The sequence below is a fragment of the Aedes aegypti genome, chromosome 3, assembly GCF_002204515.2.
Source record: "Aedes aegypti strain LVP_AGWG chromosome 3, AaegL5.0 Primary Assembly, whole genome shotgun sequence".
NCBI lineage: Eukaryota > Metazoa > Arthropoda > Insecta > Diptera > Culicidae > Aedes > Aedes aegypti.
The window spans coordinates 22,050,747-22,072,770 of record NC_035109.1 but is presented as its reverse complement, the minus strand read 5'-3'; the positions used below and the strand labels follow the sequence as shown (position 1 = coordinate 22,072,770).

General features: G+C 37.1%; 1 protein-coding gene across 2 annotated transcripts in view; it reads right to left on the bottom strand.

Annotated features, from left to right (window-relative positions):
- Positions 1–7,872: 7,872 nt before the first annotated feature.
- LOC5575098 (endoribonuclease rege-1) overlaps positions 7,873–22,024 on the bottom strand; it is a 113,232-nt gene continuing 99,080 nt past the window's right edge. For both annotated transcript variants that reach the window (XM_021853136.1, XM_021853137.1), the window contains exons 3-5: positions 14,700–15,165; positions 13,619–14,232; positions 7,873–10,298 (exon numbers count right to left, since the gene is read on the bottom strand). In XM_021853136.1, the coding sequence (XP_021708828.1) occupies positions 9,942–10,298; positions 13,619–14,232; positions 14,700–15,165 (1,437 nt within the window). In that variant the 3' untranslated portion in view covers positions 7,873–9,941. The remainder of the gene's footprint in view (positions 10,299–13,618; positions 14,233–14,699; positions 15,166–22,024) is intronic.

Here is a 22,024-nt window from a genome sequence, read left to right as displayed (position 1 = left end):
ATCCACGTTTTATAGTTGGTATTTGTGTTGAAAGGTCATATAGAGACTGCTATGCCTTTATTTTTCAATATGGGACTGCATCAACTTCATATTTTTCCACAACATTTTAAAATAAAGTTTGTTAATTTTTATATGCATATCAAAGTATATATTAAAACATGGATGCTGCGACGAAAAAAGATGTTGGTTCGAAAATCCATTTGGGACAGTTATGCTTTTATGGGCGGTGTAGGAGTCCTCAAATCAATTTTTTGAAAAATTATTTGAAAAGTCTCGTAACAATCTCTGAAGGTTTCTCTGGAGCCTGCTTAATGTTGCATCAGCATTTACTGCAAGCAAGATATGGGTAAAGGAGACTTTGAAAACCATTTTGATTTAAAAATAAAGATTTTAGAGGCCTTTCATAAAAATGGAGACTTGCATTGAAATAGAGACCAAGTCTCTAGAAAGGGACCTGCTACCAGCTCTAAAATTGATGTAATGATTGTTTCGACATTTTAAATTGAAAGTTGTATGAATTCCATATTACTTTCCCAAAATTAGTTTTACAGTTTTTAAAAATTTAAATAATTTAAAAAAACGTGCATGAAGATATGTGAATCATAGAATCAAATCAAAAGATCAAATATTATTCATAAAATTAGAACATGTCTTGGGAAGGCGAAAAAAGGTCATACCCAAAAAGAACCTTACTGCACAGCTCAAGAAGCGTTTCGATAGCGGCACAGCCGAAATTTTTGGGGAGTTTTGACGCGAAAATCCTTTGTCATGAACATATTCTGTCATGAAATACTGCCATAAAGAAATTTTCCTGATTGTTATTGAAATTTCTTGAGAATGCCAGGTCTTTTCTTGGTTTAATAAAATTCTCTGATAGTTCCAGGTTTTCTCAGGCAGAAGACACCTATCCTAGGATTCCCTACAACTCTTTCGTTATAAAATTCTTCAAGAATTCAACCCGTAATACTTCAACAAAAATAAATATCAAATCATTAGCGATTAATATAGGATTTTTTCAAGGAATTGCTTTATGAAAGATTCAGGAATTACAGTAAGGTGGGCAAAAGTTCGACCTTAGTGGAATAATCAATATTTACAGAAAATCTATAACAATTGAAAGCAAAAAAATACCACACAGTGAACCTTTAACATGATAACTACAATTTTGCTGAAAACACTAGTGTTAAAATAATTATAACAATTTCAAAACTAATTACGCAACTAGGGCTGTCATGTCTATTACGGCTCAAACCAGCCGACGGTCGTAGACACAAAAGTCAATTTGGACAAAACATTTTTTAAACGAATTATTTCAAAGGTCTTAGACAAAATTTTGCCCCACCAATGGAGCAAGTATCAAAACTAGTGAGGTCCAAAATTCGCTGACTGAAACACAAAACATCGATACTTTTAAAAAGGCATACTTTAAACCAGCTAAAAACTCATGTTTGTAGAAAAATACAAACTAAATTTTTATTAAAAACTAATGGCCCCGGCGAACTTCGTCTTGCCATCAATTAAGCTGTAATCCCCCATACAAAATAACACATTGATCGTCTCCCGATTTCCCGATTTTTTTTCCGGACACTTATCCGAACTTTTTCCTTTTTTTTTTGCACGATCACGTCGTGTACGTCAATCCATTGATCCGTACTCAAGCCATTTCATGAAATACAAAAACCACATCCATTGCCCTAAACAGGGTTAATTGTAGTATACCTAAAACTAGCATTTAATTTCGAAAAACTAAGGTAAAACGAATAAATTTAGTGACTTTTTTTTTGCAAAATCAAGCATATTTCACTAAATTAAAAAAAAGGTTCAAAGAAATAAGATTTTTTCCAGCCATATAGTAATAGTAGTATTTAAAAACTTAGTCGCGATGCTCTCACAAGAGCGATGGACGGCACCGACATCCATCTTCCGGATCCTCGTGGTCGACTGCTTCGTATCCTTGGCCCGCCAAATATTTTTGTACACTAGAGCATTGAGAGAGCCAAAAAAATCCTCATTGGCACGGTTTTGGGGCAAGTTGAACGGGTTCCTTTCTTTCGACACGTACGGTAAAACCGTACAACACGCTCGCTCGGAATGCTTGCTGTTTCGACGCCATCTTCGATTGAACTGACAGCACCCGAGCGAAAAGAAACATGTCACCCACTTCTAGGGAGTCTGGAGAGCAATTTTCTTGGAGAGAAAAATATTTACGTTCTTTACTATACTTACAGAAAGGCATTAGCTCCTTAAAGAAATCCAGTATTTTTGAAAGACATTTTGATCTATGATGAAACTTCTTAAGAAATGCCTGAACTGGCTAAAAATGACCCCAATGTCACAAGGTCGAAAGTAACAAGAGATCGAACACTTCTTGCGCGAATGATATACATAGTCTATCTGAAAAAAATAACTTTATATGTTATCAGTGATTTTTTCTTCTTTCAATCATTGGCTCTTCTTTCTGCACTCATCACCTTGAATATTATTGGCGCCAAAAATGACCCCAATGCACATGGAGGGTTTAAAGAACATCTGGATCCTTGAATCTTAGAGGATATTTGAAAAAAAAAAACCCACAAATCCTACAGGATTTTCTGTACAGAAATAATCGTAGGGATAAAGTTTAAATTGGTCAGAAGCAGGCATTGCAGAATTCGCTCTCATTTGAGTATGAAGCACGATCAAAGCAAGCAAAGAAAAACATCCCATCTGTTGCGGTCCACGATCGTTATTGTATCGCAAGGTGTAACAAGTCTGATAAATGGAAGCAGCGAGCGAGAGCCCCAAAGAGAGAGCGATGATAAAATCCATTTTTCTCGCTTGTTTACCGTTGGGGGTAGGTGTTTTTCTTTACTGGCACGATAAACAATCCACGAACTTCCAATAGCAATAGTGTCCCCCAGGCTTGGATCATGTTTAGAGGGGTTTTATCATGCACTACTATCCCCCCAATCTGATCGAAGTTGTAGCAGTATACGATAAACAGTCTCTCATAATGTGCAGCATGTTATGATAGTTACAGAGAGCGATACGTGAGAGATTCTCTCAATTTTCTCAGGATTCAATCCCTGGTCAGAAGTGCACTATGGAAGGATCTCTGGAGTAATTTCTGAAGCAATTCCTGTGAGAATCTAATAATCAATTTCCAATTTTAGCGCTACGTAAAAACATGATGCTGTACTGTTGAAATTTTGAACTGGATTTTTTTTTCTGCACGGTTTGTTTATAAAATGAATTTAGGCTCCAGAATGCTACAAAACGCTTATAAGACCGGTAGTCCTTTACGGGCATGAGACGTGGACTATGCTCGAAGAGAACTTGCAAGATCTTGGGGTTTTCGAACGCCGAGTGTTAAGGATGATCTTCGGCGGCGTGCATGAGAACGGTGTGTGGCGGCGAAGAAAGAATCACAAACTCGCTCAACTCTACGGCGAACCCAGTATCCTGAAGGTGACTAAAGCTGGAAGGATACGCCGAGTAGGGCATGGTGCAAGAATGCCGGACAACAGCCTTGTAAAGATGGTGCTCGTCACGAATCCGGTCGGAAGAAGAAGGCATGAAGCGCAGCGAGCTAGGTGGATTGACCAGGTGCACCGGCTCCTGGAGAGCGTGGGTCGCAGTCGAGGATGGAAAGAAGCGGCCATGAACCGAGTGAATTGGCGAAACATTGTTGGTGAGGTTTTATTAAGTTAATTGATGTAAAACCAAATAAATAACCAAATAAAAAAAACATGAAAAGGACACAGATATGATAAATTCGTAAATGAATTTTTGATTTCCCAACCTGATGAAAAACCTGGCTACACCCTTGGGATTATGTAAAGAGTCCTTTCATTATATCCTTCCAAAGTTTTCGTAGGAACAGATTAGTGTGTAAGTTGTAGGTTTTTAGATTCAAATAGGAATTAAGAGATTTTTCTTGGGCTATTTCTATTAAGGGTCTGTTCACAAATTTCATAACGCTGAAGGGGGTGGGAGGGTGGCTTCAAAATGTTACAGCTCATACAAAATTTGTAAAACATTCATACAAAAAGCGTTACGAGGGGGTGGGGTCCTTAGAATAAAATCTTAATTCCTAATTGAATCTTTAAAGGAAAGTACTTGCTTGTTGATTATTCTAAAATAAAAGCAGAAGCTATGCCAGGAAGATTTCTAAGTCACTTGTCCGAATATGAGTAGCCCGAATCCCGAATGTCACAAGGTCGAAAGTAACAAGAGATCGAACACTTCTTCCGCGAATGATATACATAGTCAATTCGGAAAAAAATAACTTTATATATTATCAGTGATTTTTTCTTCTTTCAATCATTGGCTCTTCTTTCTGCACTCATCACCTTGAATATTATTGGCGCCAAAATGTCAACTGAAACTATTTCTTTTCTGAAACATGTGCTGTTTTTCTTCGTGCAAGTATAGTGGCATTCGAGTTGCTCATTTTCGGTCTAATGGTTTCGAACACATTCCATTCTGGCTAGTATTACCTTAATAATAATTCCGGCTAGCGTTATAGAATAGCCTAGACGGCTACATTTCCGGATGAAACTAATAAAAAAAGAGGTTTTCTCAAAAGTAGTTTTTGAGAACCTTTTTTGAAATCTGTAGATGCATTTCATAAAGAATCTTCTGAGAAATTTTTGAAGAAAGGGATTTGTGGAAGGAGAAGTTCTTATTAAGGAGTAGTGCCTAAAAAAGTATTTTTTAAAACATATATCAAGACAAGAACTAAATGAGTTTTAGAACAGAAGAAAAAATGGTGGTATATGCCTACAGGATTATTTATATGCATTTCAGATGTAATTCTTGAAGGAATCATTGTAATCATTAGTGGGACTTTTGGAAATTTCTAGGGATCTCCAAGAAGAGGACCAAATCCTGAAAAACACATAAAGAGAATACCCTGGGGTATTACTGAGATGTATTCCTAATGAAATTCTTGTCAGATGGTTTGAAGCGCAAGCTTTCTAAAATGGGCTTGTAGGTATGAAATTTGAGAGCGAACCGTCGACCACCAAGCCCTCCCTCCCCACACACCTGTCTAGGCTCTTGCAATGAGGAAAGACTTGTCCATTAATTTTTATCAAAACTATGGTCATTGTTGCAGGCCCTCCCCTAGGATGTGTAATTTTGCCGCGATGGGTGGGCTTACCTCATTAGCACTTATATGGGAACCAAAGACATGTCCAGTCGTGGTGGTATCACATTAGGAAATATTTGTTTAATGCCGCGTCATCAACCATCTGGCATAGATGCATCAATCTTACGGATGTGATCCAACGGTTATCCTGTTACCAGCCATCGGGGTAACAGGAGCCGTAGCCACGCTTTGATGCAGATAGGTTAGATTTTGTTTAAATGGTTATAATATTGACTAATGATGAGAATGACTAAGGATCCATCGAGTAGAATGTGACACAAATGTTAATTTGTTATGCTTCTCTCATTATAATCATAATAAACAACCACATTTATTATGTTGGTATCATAAAACTACAACAACTTCATTCTTGCAAAACTATAATAAATAGATAGGGCTTAGGCGCGATGAAGCTTTATTTTGTCACCAAAAAGTGGATCCGGACAATTAAAAATGACTTTCTATTTCTTTATTATTTCTAGTATAGTTTTAACACATAGAAATGTATTAACGACGATTCTAAATGAAAACAGACGAGACCAGATTTGAATATGAATAGATGTATAAAACAAACTGATCAAAATCATTATTGGCCAACATGACAAAAGTAGTAAACTAAAAATATTAAACATGTTAAAAAGGACCATTAGCAATACTGACCAACGGGACTGAGGAAAATCTAGATCACCAGTCAACACATAAAGTTTCCGATGTCGTTGACTATAATTCAATGAAAACTCACTAAATCCTGTTTATTCCTAATACTAATAGCTTTCTTTCTTTTCATGTATAACAACCAACAACAACACCATCACGAGGGAGCAAGTGGTCTGTCGTATGTATCAAACGTCGTGTTAGGAGCCGAAGCACATAGATCAGCACGGACACGGATCGAATTAACATCAAACTGAGGTAAAAACGATCCATATGCGTTGGTGGGTATACTAAGAAAGGGTTAAGTAACATTTTTAATTTTTAGCGAACGCATATTGTATACGCATATTCAGCCCCCTATATATTCATAATACCGTACCAATAACTTTGTCTATCCAAACTGTAAACTAACTTGAGACATTATTCAATTGAATTCTCATTTTGAGAAGACCTCAGAACAATAACAATAAGACGAACATAAAGCACATCGATGACCAAACCAAACACATTTACAGTACATTTAGATTTGATACTTCTCCTCATATTTATTATCTACAACTTGGATTCGGTGCTACAAGATGGCAACATAGACAGTCATCTCTCATAGAAAAGTATTGTATTGATTAGCATTCCAGTACGATTTTCGGAAGATAAAGACTATTTAAAACCAAACACTTGATTCATATTTTGAAATTTATTCATATAGTATAACACATCACGTTTCAGACTAGTAGCATAAACGACTAAAATACTAGAGAATACATGACGTACAATGACGAGGCACTTCAGATAGTTCTTGTTAGCGTATGGATGGAAGTACATTTCATGTTTTTCACTTCAATAACCTTCATTCCATTCGGGAAAAAGGATCTCCCTATCGCTATCGTTTGATATACGACCGCATTCTTTATAATTAACATTTTTTGTCTATCATTGTCAAAAGATGCTTGGAGATGACATCTGTGCTACAATTTGTCAACATAGACTACTACAACATAGCTCTGTATGTTATTTCCAAGAAATGCATTAATTAATAACATATATTTTCATGTCGCTTCTCCATGCGTAAACAAGAATCCGATTACTCAGAACTAAAGGATGACTATACAAACATGACTACGGGAGGGAAACTGAAGCAAAAACAATTTAATAAAACTACTCCTGCACAATATTCAAACAAAATAGTGTTAAAGCCGGCAACATAGCCTATTCCGTCTAAATAATGGCAAAAGTAGAGGTAAAAATTTGCACTACGGGGTCCAGCACAGACAACGAAGCTGTCATGCAGCTCCAGCTGAAAAAAAAAACTTTGGTCATTGTTGCAGGCAGATAATCTCTAGATGAATACCGGTTGTTATTCCTCAAGGAATCATTTGTATCATTAGTGGAACTTGTAGAAATTTATTTAGTAGAGCCCTTGGAAAATTATATAGAAAAAAAAACCCTTGCAAAAGTTTAGAGGCGAATATTTGTTGAAATTCCTGCAAAAATGGTCTGGTTCTTGTGAAATTTGTGGGTGAATTTTTGAAGTCGTGCTCCACTTGTCCCACTAGCGACTACGCCCTTGCAACGAGGGAAAGCTCGATCAATACTTGTAGCTCATACCAACAAAAAGTACATGGTTGCAATTAGAAATAGAGGGACGTTATTGCGAAACAAAAACAATGTGACTGTGAAAGTGAAGACAATACCACTCTTCTTCTTCTACTTTTTGGCATTACGTCCTCACTGGGACAAAGCCTGCTTCTCAGCTTAGTGTGTTTATGAGCACTTCCACAGTTATTAACTGAGAGCTTCATTTGCAAAAGTGCCATTTTCGCATTCGTATATCGTGTGGCAAGTACGATGATACTCTATATGCTCAGGGATGTCAAGGAAATTTCCTTTACGAAAAGATCCTGGACCGACCGGGAACAGAACCCAGACACCTTCAGCATGGCTTTGCTTTGTAGCCGCGGACTCTAACCACTCTGCTAAGTAAGGCCTCTAAGCAAGACCACTCTAGTGATGTAAAAAAGCAAAAAATAAGAAAACGATTTACAACATGGTTATTTCTTTTCCGTTCTATACAGTGAATACCACAGTTCTAAAGTTCAAATATGTACCTTGTATATTTTTTTTAAACTCATCTTTCCTTCTTCCTCATATGGTCTCTGTTGATGTTGTTTTTTTATGTTTAGGTAAGTATTGTATCGATATTTTAGCATGTTTTAAGTTTGCTTGCTGTAACAAGATATCTGCCTAACTTTTTTTTTCATTTCTTCTGCAGTTTTCATTACTGTGATGATGCGATGGCTATCTGGTTCTTTTGTGGTTGTTTGTGGTTGTTCTTCTATTGGTATGTAAACCTTTATCAGATTTTTTTCTCTCCAAAAATCCACATCGTTCTTGGATCTTTCAGTACGCTCTTCTGCTTTATCTTTAAGTGGTACTGTTGTGTGTGAGTGGTAAGGATTTTTATGTTATCTAATGTTTAAAAATCCAAATCGTCCAGGTTAAAATGGTAGCAAGTATGCTAGTAGCAAGTAATGGTAGTTGTAGTACTGTCGGTTGTTTTAATAACACTGGTATAGCGTTTAGTGTAGGTTCCCATATCTTAGGTATTCTATGTATGTGTTTCTGTGTATAACTCTTGGCTGTTAACGATCGTTTCCGGAAGAAAGGAAGAAACAGTTGTCCGAGCTGCTTGTAAGTCTATGTAGCTATAAGTTCATTTCGGTGTTAAAATGCCTCTTTTTCCCTACCATCTAACAAAATAGATCTATACTGATCCCCAAGAAGCTGATGAAAGCGAGCTTCAGTGGGAATGTTTAAAACTCGCAGGCTCGCTTTTCGAGTTACGTAAAACCCGTTGGTCGTCTAAAGACAACGAGAACAATACTGATGATGTTGATAATGACGATTGCTGTTGTTGGACATACACAAAACACTAAATACCGAACCATCGAACATAATATTGGAGGAAAACGGTCATATATCGTAGCTTTTAGTAGTAGTAGTACTAGTAATATGTGTATGGAGGTACAGAGTACATCGGTAAGTAGTACATATGTTTATCACGAGTCTGCACGCAACAAAAGTGCTTCAATATGAAGTTACACGGAATTGTTTCCGGAGTTGGTTGGGGTCTTTGGCCAATGATGCCGAGGAAAAGATAAACAGTAACCTTACCCATTGGCCCGTAACCGGCTCCATCTACTGGCAGATTGTTTCTTTTTTTCTTTAGAATTTTCGAAAACCTAATTGTGTCGTTTCGTTTGAATGTCGCTCTAGTTTAGATTGTTCTGTTTTAAATATATGTAGATAAAATCCATTAAGCAAACACACAGGATTAACATGTAGAATTTGATAGGTCGGTAGCAAGCCTCGAAGACGGAAATGAGAGGAAAGATGTCTTAAGATTTGCTCGGTTCACTAATAATGTCAACGAAAAAGAAAAACATAACTAACAATTAACGATTAAATAGTCGATAATAGTATGTGCATCTGGGTTTTAAAAGGGGATTAAGAATTATATAACTAGATAAAATGGTAAATAGTTCATAAAAAGAAAAATGCTATTTTTATATAGAGAAAAAGTGTGCTAGAGTTAAAGATTTGAGATTAGATTTGCTGACGATTAGTAATAAGCTTGCATTTTTTTCTCTATAAAATTGGAATTCTCTTAACGACTGGAAGCGACAGATTAAGTGTGATGCTTTTCATCCGTCATTTGATACTCTAGGTGATCTAGGAGGATTTCTTTTGGCACCTATTAGAGTTCTGTTTTAGATTTTATCTGTTTTTTTTTTTCAGACAACACTGGCTGAGTATTTCTTTTTAAAGTACAGACATTGTTCGTGCCCTTTTCGAACAAGGCACAATAACAGGAAAGTTCAAAGGAAACGGTTTAAAACCGTTTCCGCTGGGATCAATCCGGTTGACATAGAATTTGTTTGATATAACAAAGGTAGAATATAAACGGGCTCGACTCAAATTATGATTATGTCACTTTAATGCCAAACATTCTCATATCCAATGGATCGTGTCCATTCCCCCCTTGGGGAAAACACGACCTCGAAAACGTCTACGGCGTTCATAAGGATTCTTAAGTCTCGCAATACCTAACGAGGTAACAAATATTAACGGTCGAATCGTGGACTTACTGGGATGCAGTTTACATCTTCGGGAACATGGCCAGTATGGCGGCGCAGATCTTCTGCGGGTTCGTTTCGTCCGGATACATCTGCAGTACGGTTTGGACCTGTTCCTCCGGGAAGATACTGGCCAGATGGTAGTGTAGCCGACGCCTCTGGTCCTGCTGCAGCTGTTGATGGGCGGCGGCGGCGGCTTGCGATGTCTGTGGTGGCGGCTGCTGGGGTGGACCAATTACACCGGAACCGGCATTGCCGGGAATCTGCTGCTGAGCTGGCGGTGGCCACAGGTTTATGTGCGGTTCAGAGGACGATGCCGGCGGTGGTCCCGTGTGCCACGGTCGAGATGGATCCGGAGCCGAAGCGATGCGGGTGACATTCTGCAGGGGGAAAATGAGAAGTTGTCGTTAGTTGCTGCTGAGTGCATAAAGAATTTCCAACACTTAATAGTAGATCAAAGTTTTTATTAAAATTTCTAAGAAAAATGTTTTCTCAAGGATTTTTCAAAATGTTTGATTCAGTACATCTTTAAGAATTCAGTTATTTTCTTCAAAAATGCCTCTACTCTTCAAGATTTTCGTAGAATTTATTCAAAAATTTTCGTTTAGTTGAGTTTAAGATTTTAAGCAGGAATTTCTCTGAGCATATAGAAATTACACTGGAGATTCCTTTAGGAATTTCACAAGGATGAACTCAATTAATTTATCCAAGATTTTTTTCATGAATGTCTTAAAAAAATACAAAATAATCTGAGATAAAACTTCTGCAAAATATCCTGATAAACTCCTGCAAGGATTTTGAAAGGCATCCTTGACCTCCTGAGGAAGTAAATATTGGATGATTTTCTAGATAAATTGCTAAGATAAAACTTTAAAAATAAATGATAAATCAAATCCCTTACGTTGGATGGAATCCCTGAAGAAATTTGGGAAGGAATGGTCGGAAGAATAACTATAACAATTGCTGTAGTATTTGTTAGTGTGAAACCTAAAATAAACTTGAAAAACTCCTGAATGAATTCTTGTAAGATTTCTTGGAAATATTGGGAGTAAACCTTTGCGGATTCCATTGGAAAAACTCCTGCAGGCAGTTCGCTTGGTAATTTCCAAGCAAATGAGTTCGCCGGAGTGAATGTTTGACTGTATATTCACGTTCTGCTAGGCAGCTTCTTGCTGAACAGTCGAGAATGGAATATCAACTGGTGAGCTCGTTTCATGCTTTTGTTTCTAATTAAAATATGATGAACGGATATTACTATCGAGACATCGAAGTATCCCCTTCGACGTGTATGTGTTCACGGTAAGTTGTGGAAAGTTGGTGTGTTCTGCAAATTTGTGTGACTTCTGAAATTGAACAACTTTGTGGAACAGCTCAACAACCCACAACTTACCGATTTCGAATTAAATTAAAAAGTCTCTCGGTTACTTTCTTTTGTCTCTATGTAAAATGACTGCAATGTAATAATTCCCTTAAAGGCAAAACTTCAAGTTATTTGTAGTTCGTCATCCAAAATTCAGCCAATTCGGACTACCAGAAGTGAGATACAGCACCCCAAACTTGGGCATTTTGAATGGAAAAACAGCATTTGGTTACTAACTTATGTCACTGACTGTATGGACTCCTCCAAGCATTTCTGTAGGCAAGGATTTTTGCTCCTCAAGAAATACCATCGAGAATTGTCAAAACATTTTTTTTAATTTCTTTAAGAACAATTACAAGAATTTATTTTTGACCTCTTTATAGGCATGATACTACTAGCAGTTTCTCCAGGAATTCTTTCTGGAATTTGCGTTAAAAAGTTGAAGAGAATTTATATATTTATATTTCTTGAACATTTTCCAGACGTACATTTTTAGGTTTTTAAAGGAATTTCTGAAGTTTACATAAAAAAAAGTCTTGAAGCGGTATCTGTACGAATTTCTCCTGGGGATTCTCATAGATCTCACCAGAGATTTTTCTGAAGTTTTATGTGCGTTTTTCTTTCTGAAGTTCTACTGAAAAATTCTGAAGCTTCAAAAATTCAACAGAGATGTTTTAATTTTGTAACAGAGATATCTATCGACGCCAAACCAAAATGTTTTCCTCAAGAATCTTTTTAAGAACAACACTCGACAATTTTTGTTTACATTATGGTCCTTTATAATGCGGTAAAAACCGACAAATGTGCGCAGTACTCGCATAATAATGAACACACTTTATACGGTTCGAGTAGACCACCATCGGTATATCTAAAAACCCAGTTAATTTCGAAACTTGAGGTCTTCAGCAAATTGTTCTTAGCATTGAAATTGAAGCTTTTACTTTTGTTTTGCAGATATCTCAAGAGCCTGCTCATTTAGAACAGAGTTTCTCAACCGGTGGTCCACGGACCTCTAGAGGGCCGTATCGACCTCTCAGGCAGTCCGCAAATCCGTTGTAAGTGTCGTTATATTCTTTATTTTCATTATGTGTTCACCTTGTTTGTTTAGCAGTATCCGTATATATAATATATTATTCAGGGTTCATATCATTATTATCATTTCATATATTTTGAAAGCTTCATTTTTTTATTCTTTTTTTTATCTACAAAATTAGGCCGAAACGAATATTTTTATGAGTTTTTTTTTCCATCGACCTTCGGGCGGTCGAGAGGAGAATAATGAAAATTATTTGTTTTTTTTTTTTTTAATAATGAAACTAGTCGGAATTGTTGAGAAATGTTTTAGAAACCTTAAATTTTCATAAATATTTTTCGGACAGCCCCCTCAAAATGCAAAGTTTGGTCCGAAGGAGGGTGGAGACAAAAAGTCAAAGTCAAATTTTTATCGGCCTCACTAATAAAATTGTTGCAACTCATTCTGTCGCTAGGAGTTAACAAGCCTAATATTACCTCACTGAGTTTAAACAAATTTTTATCCACAGTACAAACTTGGAAATGAAACTAGTATCGTTCCTAGAGATATCCATAAGAAATTCCAAGCAAGTTTTAGGCCTTATTCTTTTCAGAGTTCACCAGCTTTTTGGCCAGACTCTCAAAACATTTCTTGAAGGTTCCATGACGAACTTCTGACGGCATTAAAGAGATTCGAAATTATGCACTGCTTCTACTCAAACCATTGGAGGAATCTACTCGAATCTATCAGCAGTGTGATAGTGATCCTTTTCTCCTTTTCTGAGAATGTTCTTGACCATTGAGGGACATCTGATAAGGTTTGGGGAGAGTTCTTGAGAAAGTTTAAACGAACTCCTTTAACAGCCCTCATCTAGCTGCTAAGAATCCTAACAGCAAAAATTATAAAATATTTAAAGCGGAATGCACTATGTGCGCCCTGCGATATTTGCAAAGTAAATGTTTAATGCTCACTAGCGCCACCAGATGGCAAAATTTTGGATCAATTAGTTCGAACAATGAAAGTCTTAGATTTACTGAACAAATTTGCTGAAGACGTCATTTTTCTAAGTGAAACACTTGCGCCGCCTGGTGGCGTAATTCCATATCTGAATGACAACCCCATGTCAGCCCTTGATCTCCAAAATACTTAGAAGAATGCTTCCATTTTTTTTTTCTAAGAATCGTTTTATAAATTTTCCATTATTCTTTTAGATTTTTGCCAAGAATCCTCCCAGATATTTACCCCAAAATTTTAGAAGAAAGACATACCACATCTTCAACATTTTCGTAATAATATCAGCAATCCAAAAATCCCCAACCCAAACTAACCTGATGCAGATCCCACTGGGCGGCCGGGTTCGGACGAGCTCCCCCACTCAACGACGGGGCCAACGGTCTGTGAGGGGACAGTTGCTGCTGTCCTTGCTGTTGTTGTTGCTGCTGCTGTTGACCAATAGCGGCCACATTGCGCTGCATCTGATAGATTCGAGGGTCACACCCGGCCGGATTGAGCGTCAACTGGCGCTGCAGCTTACGGTGTAGATTAACACTAGGATCTACTACGCTACGATCACATGGATCTACTGGTTGTTGTTGTTGTTGCTGCTGGGATTGTTGTGCTTGCTGCTGTTGTTGTTGCTGCTGCTGTCGATTCCACAGTGATGCACTGTAACTATTCGAATGGTGGAGCTGATTGTACGTCTCCTTAGATATATTTTCTATACTATGAGATTTGGGGAAGATTTGCGAATCGACTAAGTTGTGCGGAGGCAGCGAGAGAGGCGAAATGTCCCAGTTGGATCGGTTGGGCGTTGGCATGAATGGGTGTTGCTGAAGGTGCAGATGTTGTTGTTGCTGCAATTGATCGCCTGGATTCACCCCATATATGCTGGCACTCGTGCTGGAACTGCCGGTGTCTGGAGGAACGTTAGATCTTGTGCGACCTGCGAGGAAAATACATAAGATTAGATTCAGTATAGAGTAACAGCTAAAACAACAAGATCACCTCTGCGAAGAAAGTTAAACTCTCATATTTTTGTATTGTTCAGTAGATTTTTTTTTTTTGAAATGTATGTATATTGAAATTATATAAAACATGATGAACCATCCAAATTTTGTTTGAAAATTATATAAACATAACGTTGCCACGATAAAATGTGTTATCATAAGCATAAAACGAGCTCACCACTTGTAATCCTCGACTGAACAAGAATATCTTTTCGCACGCACACAACGCGAACCGGACACGATTGACCTTGATTCCGTCTCTCGTCTCACAGAAACAGCAAAATTAAAAGACCACTGTTTAAAAACCAAACAAATCAGAGAGTTCAACTTCTTTTACCGAGGAGGACTTATTGTTTGTCCGTAATTGAGTAATTATCATCAGAATCGAATAACGCAAACTCACATAATGCTTTCCGTTTATCATTGATTGGACTAGTTTCACTGCTACTGTTGGACAAGGGTACACTGAGTGACTTCCCTTGTACCACCGTTCGGCCACTCCCTACCGCTCCGCCTTCACTCCGTGCCTGCAGATGACGCGCGGCATACTCCGACAACCGTTCCGTCACCGACTTGTGTGGCATACTGCCCCGCTCCGGATGGTAGAACTTGCATTTGTTCCCATAGGTGCACTTCTTCCCGTACGGGCAGGGTGGCGGGGGATCGCCCTTGCGGGGCTGCACCCGCAGGAAGTTGTCCAACGTGGGCCCGGACCGGCCGAGCGGATCGTCCGGTGGCATGAAGCGATCGTTCACGAACGAGTACATCAGCACCCGTTCTTCGACCACCTTCTTGAACTCGGAACTCTCCTGCACCAGATCACGATAGTTATCGTTCGATACCACGATACCGTCGTTCTCGGCAGCGAGCTGAAAGAAGGGAGAAATAGGAACAGATTTGAAATTTATTGAAGAACAAGTGATATTTTTTTCTAACAGATCTTTTGATACATCTAACAAACAATATACGCTCATACATACGGACACACCATCTTTTACTTAGTTTATTATATTAAATTAAGTAGTTTTAGCCGAAAGTTTCCCTGGATCGACCGGGAATCGACTTGGACATCTTTAGCATGGAACTGAGGAAGGCCCCATCTCAGAAAAAAATCTTATCTCTGAATACACCTAAGTGTACCAATCAAGGTCGTACTAATTAGTGTTCCACACACCTTCACTGTATGACATAAATTAATTTTAGGGCATACATTTTACATTACGTCTGACCCACGGGTTTGTTCCAAGCAATCTGGAAAGGATATTCTGTGATCAAATTACCAACATTTTGATTCACGCCTCAATAGCTCATCATCAAAATCGTTGAGTTTCTCGGCTGTGCCACTGTAGCATGCTTGTCCATTGTCTACTGTTAAGTTATAGGCTGTGCAGCTCAACCCGAGGAGAAGAAAATTGCTGCTGAATACCAAGCTAAGGTATTCCATACCAGATAATTTACAATACCACAAATCCGGGTGAAATTGATCATAATTCATGATTTTTTTTTCGTCAAACAACTGAATGCAGGGAATCAAGTACGACGGCGCACCTCACCAAAAATCATCTATAAAATAAAAAAAATGAGGGATCCCATTTCGGGGTTAAATTGATCACTTGTCAATGCGATATTTCTTTTTGAAAAATCTGTACCAGTAGCGACTCGTAACCTCACTTTTTGCCTGTTCTACGAGACTGAAAATGACTATTTCATTGAATATAGATTATAAATCAAAAAGTTAATGATTGAACACATACACACTTAGATTAAATTACTGGGGTCGGTAAAATTTTACTAGGTTTTGGAACTACCGAAAAAGTCTGTAAAATGAAAACTGTCGCCACGCGTAATTGAAAAGCAAATTTCACCATGTTTTATTTTTTATCGATATATGATATAAAAAGAAAGCTCTCTGCAAAATTTCAGTAAAAAATCTCTGTTTTTCGATTTCTGACATTTTTTTTTAGTTTACTGACTTTTTCGGTAGTTCCAAAACCCAGTTATTTTTACCGAACAGATTGAGTGTGTAATTTCTCTTATTAATGTTCGAATCCTCTGAGCAGAATCTCAATAGAGAAATTTAAAAGTAGATGGAGTATCGTGTACCTTTAATTCCGCTCCTAAATGCTTATCGTTGACACATACGCGTATTTCGACTACCACTTGCAGTCTTCTTCAGTGTCAGTTACTCGTGAGTGTGTGAGTGACAAATAGTTTCTAACAAATATCTACTCATTGCATGCAAATTTAAGAATTTCTATTCGTGGAACAGGTAGATTAAAGGTTAGGGAATCGCCAGTGATCTGTACGTACTGAATGTAGGTTTTCTGAATCAGAATATGCTTGCTAAATTCTTAGCAATACAGTATTTACGAAAATTTCAAGAACAACACGGAAAATGCCTAAATGTAGGCAATTTCCAAAGGAATTTCTTGATATCTAGCAGAAGTTCAATTATTTAAGCCGAATGAGCAGAACGAATTTCGATGATTAAATCTGGTTTGGGGATATATTTTGAGAATCCTCACAAATTTTCAGGTTAATAACATGTTCAAATTCTTGCTTATAACTTGAAATTTATGGATGTTTGTCATTGCCACACAGTGCAAGGTTCTGGAATTTTACATTATTTTCATAGTGTGGTGACGAGAACCTTATCCGTGCATTCTCATGCATACATGTACCTGCGTGGTGGCGTGACCGTCAGTTGTACATCACACAATGCTTAGTCTTCTGTGCGCACTCGAGCTTGCCACACGCGGCTACCACAAGTGGCGACGAGGATAAAAAAGCAAAAGTAATTGTGGAAAAGTGCTTGTTGTAAATTGAATGTTATAGTTTATAAAACAGCAGTTACTACGTGAATTTTTTTTCGGTAATATTCATTAGTGAAGCGTTTGAAAACTGGGAAACCGAATAAAAACAAGAAAAGAAAAAATCGGAATGAGAAAAGAAAGTCTAATATTAGTTTTATTGAATTGTGATACAAAAAAAAATGTTTCCATTACTTTGAATCAGAATTGAGCTCAACATAGATGACGTTGCAACGAGGCAATGCTGTGTAGGACGGTGACCTTGATTTTTTCTCGCGCGTGGCGAAACAAATTGTCATTGTGTTGTGTGGCTTCGCAGGTAAAAGAAAAAAAAGCATGCAATACATGCGCGCATGCATTGTGATCTGTTATTGAATATTGAAAGTGAAAAGTGTCGTTGGTGAAAGTTCGGTTCCTATTTTAATTGTGTGGCGGTAAGGTTCTATCTTGTAGAGGCCACGCACGACTCGGATCCGGTACAGTATGTGCAAGATAATTAAAGATGGCGAGGATCAACACGAAAAGGTATTTAGTTTTATTATCGAAAGTATTGTGTACTCTGAATTATTTTGATTGGTAAATTGCACATTACTTAGAGAACGTGCTATGCACATATAGATAGCGGGATGTTCGTCAAGAGAATAGTAAGAGGTACATAATTTCACAGTTGCAATATTTTTCTCACGCTTACATAAGTGAACTGACGATGGTCCCACCAAGCTGTTCCTGAGCACATCGGAATAATAGTGTGCTGCGCTAGCAAGAGGCTCGCAAAAATTCTAAAAGCTTGATAGGTGTCGTGCACCCGGGGCGCTTCATCGCATGTATAAATCGGAATCGGTACCTATTGAAGTTTTAAGACAACTGCTTAGTAATGAGGCTATTCGACTATTTTCTCCTAATTATGCAAGTATCTTGTAGCATTTTCAATTTTCGTTGAATTGGAGAAATATTGCAAAATCCCATACAAAATCAAAACAGTGCAGTGACCCATATGAGGAGCATCAGAAGAAGGCTCCAAATGTACAGTCACGAAAGACACTTTAAGCATTGTGGTTCTTGTACATAAGCCTACAGCACGTACACAGTAGCTCTTGTTTTGTCTCTAGAAGACAGATGCTTAACATTGATTTGGTGTGATTTAATTCACTAGCAATGTAGGAAAGGCGGCGATGCGCTGTGATTTAATTCACTGCTTGTATCTTACAATGGATAAATGCACTTTGCTTTTGCTCACTTTGGAAACTACTTGTATTCACTACAAGAGTAAAGAGAGATGAAGATTGAAAGTAGGAAAAAAATTAAGCCTGGACAAATATAAACTGGTCATTGATTTTCATCAAGTTACAATACGCTAACTCCATTATTCTGTATTAAAACTTCATCTTACCACTAGAATTAACGGTAAATCATATTTTATGTTAACATGTTAACGTGATTCATTTGTAACGCTTTATTTTGTGTAATTTATTCCATATAGATGTAAACATATACACTCAACACGGTGTCAATTGAATGAGCTCTAAAGTTAATGAATTCAAAAGGCAACAATTAACACGAATCTAAAGCGGAAAAATCTGTTTGAAAACAGAGCAGTTCATGCTGTGTGAAAATAAAAACTGTGATTTAATTCACTTCTGATTAAATCAACTATTTTGTGAGATCGATTCTTGTTGCGGAGTCATGCGTTTATATTATTGATCAATCAACATAAAAAAAATTGATATATATTTTTTTTGCGAGACTGAAAATTTTCTAGTATGTTTTAAATGGGCTCACAGTTATTCCAGAGTTTCATGTAATCGTTGAATAAAAAATTATATGTTCAGATAATCAGCGCAACGATTGAATAGTATAGGATATTGGAAATTATTGCCAGATACAGAACATGACACAGCCCTTCGCGTAGCACCATAATAAACTTATCGATATTTAGCCTAAGTATGAAATTCAATCACTTTGACTGAATTTCCGACACGCACTGGGTTGGTTCTCCAGTAGCTATGCATAATTTTGATGGTACCCACAGGCAAACAGAATGTACGTATAAGTAGATCATCATTCGCGTTAAGCGTTTTCATTTAAAAATTTCACGTATAAGATGTCGCTCAAAAGCCTCACACCTCCAAAATGTGATTCAATATGCGTTCATATTTTATATTATGAAAAAATAAGACGTACAATACGAGTGTATAGATGTTTCTTTGTACGAGTATGTAGGACGAAACAAAAATGTACTATTGCACTCAGAAAGTAGCGTTTTATGCCATGACAGCCATCAATCAAAACGATTATATCCATCGTGTAGTGCGGGTGTGATGTTATTCGTATAAATGTGGTGCAGATACAATGCCTTTACCCAGAGAGTCAAAAAAAAATACTTTTTCGAGAAGATCCTGGAACGAACGAGAATCGAATTCAAACATATTAACCAAAGACAAATTAAAGACCTCCATGTCCCTTGCAGTTGCCCAAAATTTTATGGCTCATAAGGTAATCTAGAATGCCGTGAAAAGTGTACTGCGATCTGTCAAACTTGGGTACCTTTTGCACTATCGAGGGACCAAATGCAGTACTAGAAGTGGTACCAAATCTGAGCCCGAGTGGGACGGACCTGTATCAACCATGGCTTTGCAGTGTAGCCACGGATGACCTTCCAGTAGGCTCAGAAAGGGCTGGCGTTCGTACAAGATCTTAAAAATTGACCAAAATATGGTTTGGTTAGATTTTCGGAAAGATTGGCGTACGTTAAAGGTAGCTTGTGATATAATTGTTCAATAAAACTATGTGACTATCCGCACTCAAGTGAAACTAGATATGGTTGAGTAGAGTGCCTGTAAACAAGAGTGACGTCATGTTCCAGTTTTGACAGGTCTCCTGCTCGATTGGAACGCGAATTTGTAGGGAAATGACAGTTTGCCACTGTTCCAATTTTGACATTGACGCCACTCTTATCTAGATCCACTCTGTGGTTGAGCTGTGATTAAATTCACTTGGAGCGTAAACAAACAACTAGTTTGAAATTATGATTAGAATCAACTGGAAATTGAAAGGCAAGTGGTGATTCTATTCACTGATTGAGTAAAGCGATGTAGTGATGTGAACAAAATGTTGTAAAATTCACTTAGAAAGGTAATGTGATTAGATTCACTTGTAAAATGTGAGAAAAGTTGTGATTAAATTCACTCGTAACGTTATGCAATAAAGGAGATGCATATGGACAGAAGAAACAGTGATTGAATTCACTAATATTACACACAACTGATTGGATTCACTCGAAGAACACAAGAGCAGATGTGATTGAATTCACTGTTAGCGTAGAGGAAAGCAAATCATGAAAACAAAAAACTGCACAAAGAGAGAACTAAGAATAAACTCATTGATACTTGGCAAATGAAACGTCCAGTCACTTGGTGTTTGATCATCTACATATACATAATATATAAGTGTGTTCAATCAACCAGCCAACGCAGGGTTCACCTATCACCATTTGTTCATTCAATAGAGATCCAAGAAAAATGACGAAAACGAACGATTAACCTGAATAACAGTTTTCTCAGCTGAAGTATGCTTGAAAGTGCTTTATTCAACTCTTATTATAAAAAAATGTTTTTGGGAAGGAATGCATATGGGATGAAGCGCATATCTGGAGCCCTAAACAACCCAACTATTTCATTAGGTTGTTTCAACTATTCAAATGTTTGTTAGTTTAGTTAGATGAGTTGTAATGATTGGATCGAATCATTGTGAAATTAACAAAAAAAAAAAACTTTTAAAGAAAACAAATTAATTTACTATGACAGAACATGACAGTATTCTAACATTATACTCCTTAATTGTCATTATTATTGATGAGTTTGAAGAAAGTCATCCTCATTTATCATATGAATACTTACATAGATTTTCTCTTGATTGACAAGAATCAATAATTTCACAATCATATGAAAATTACTAGAACAAAGGCAGAATTACAAAGAAATCAATGGAAATATTAGCTGTTCATGGTTGTACATAATCTCTATTTTACAATGTCACATAACTGTTTGTTTATAATATCTTTGTACAGGAATGAAGAACATCATCGAGAAAAAAAAAATAATGGAATAACCAACTGGCGTAGCAATAATGGTAAGATCAACTCAGGAGAAAATTACATGAAGTTGAGCATGATTATTGCAATCATTTTGTAAGAGTTTCGTCCATGCAGCGTATTAGAAATTGTGATTAAATTCACTGAACGTGCAGTATGATCGCAGAGGAAGTATTGTAATAGAGTTTACAATTTGATGACAAGGAATCGTTCCGAGTACTTTTGCTGATAATGAGCAAGCTTTGTTAAACCAAATCTAAAAAGACTGGTTGACATGCATGAAGAAGTCGTATGTTAAAGTTCCGTATAGTATTGAGGCAATTGTTATTTGATGAGAAATATTGTTATAAGAATAAATGATAATAAATGTATACATTTCATAAACGCAACCTTAAAAAAAATAAGAAGAAGAAAGCAAGATTTCTGAAAGAAAACTAATTGTGATAACAAAAACAAATCTCGCCATCAAACCTGTTCAAAGGCAGTAGATCGAAATAGTTGGTCTGAGAAATAGCATAAATAAGTAAATTGTGTAAAGCAATATATGATTCATGACAAGATACAGCATCATGTGTATAGAAATAAAGACGAATTCTTCAAAAAACAAATGAAAGTAACGTATTACGTTTTAGTTCATCTAGTATTATTGTCAATGGTCAAACGTGGCAAATAAACAAGTCTAGAGGCAAACTAAGCAGTTTCTTTAACAGTCTAAGACAGCCGCGGAACTCTTGCGACAATTAAATAAATTACACACGAATAGAACTAATCAAATCATGCGGAAATTGGTTTGTTTTAATAGCTTAAAGTCAGCAATTTGCAGTTGTT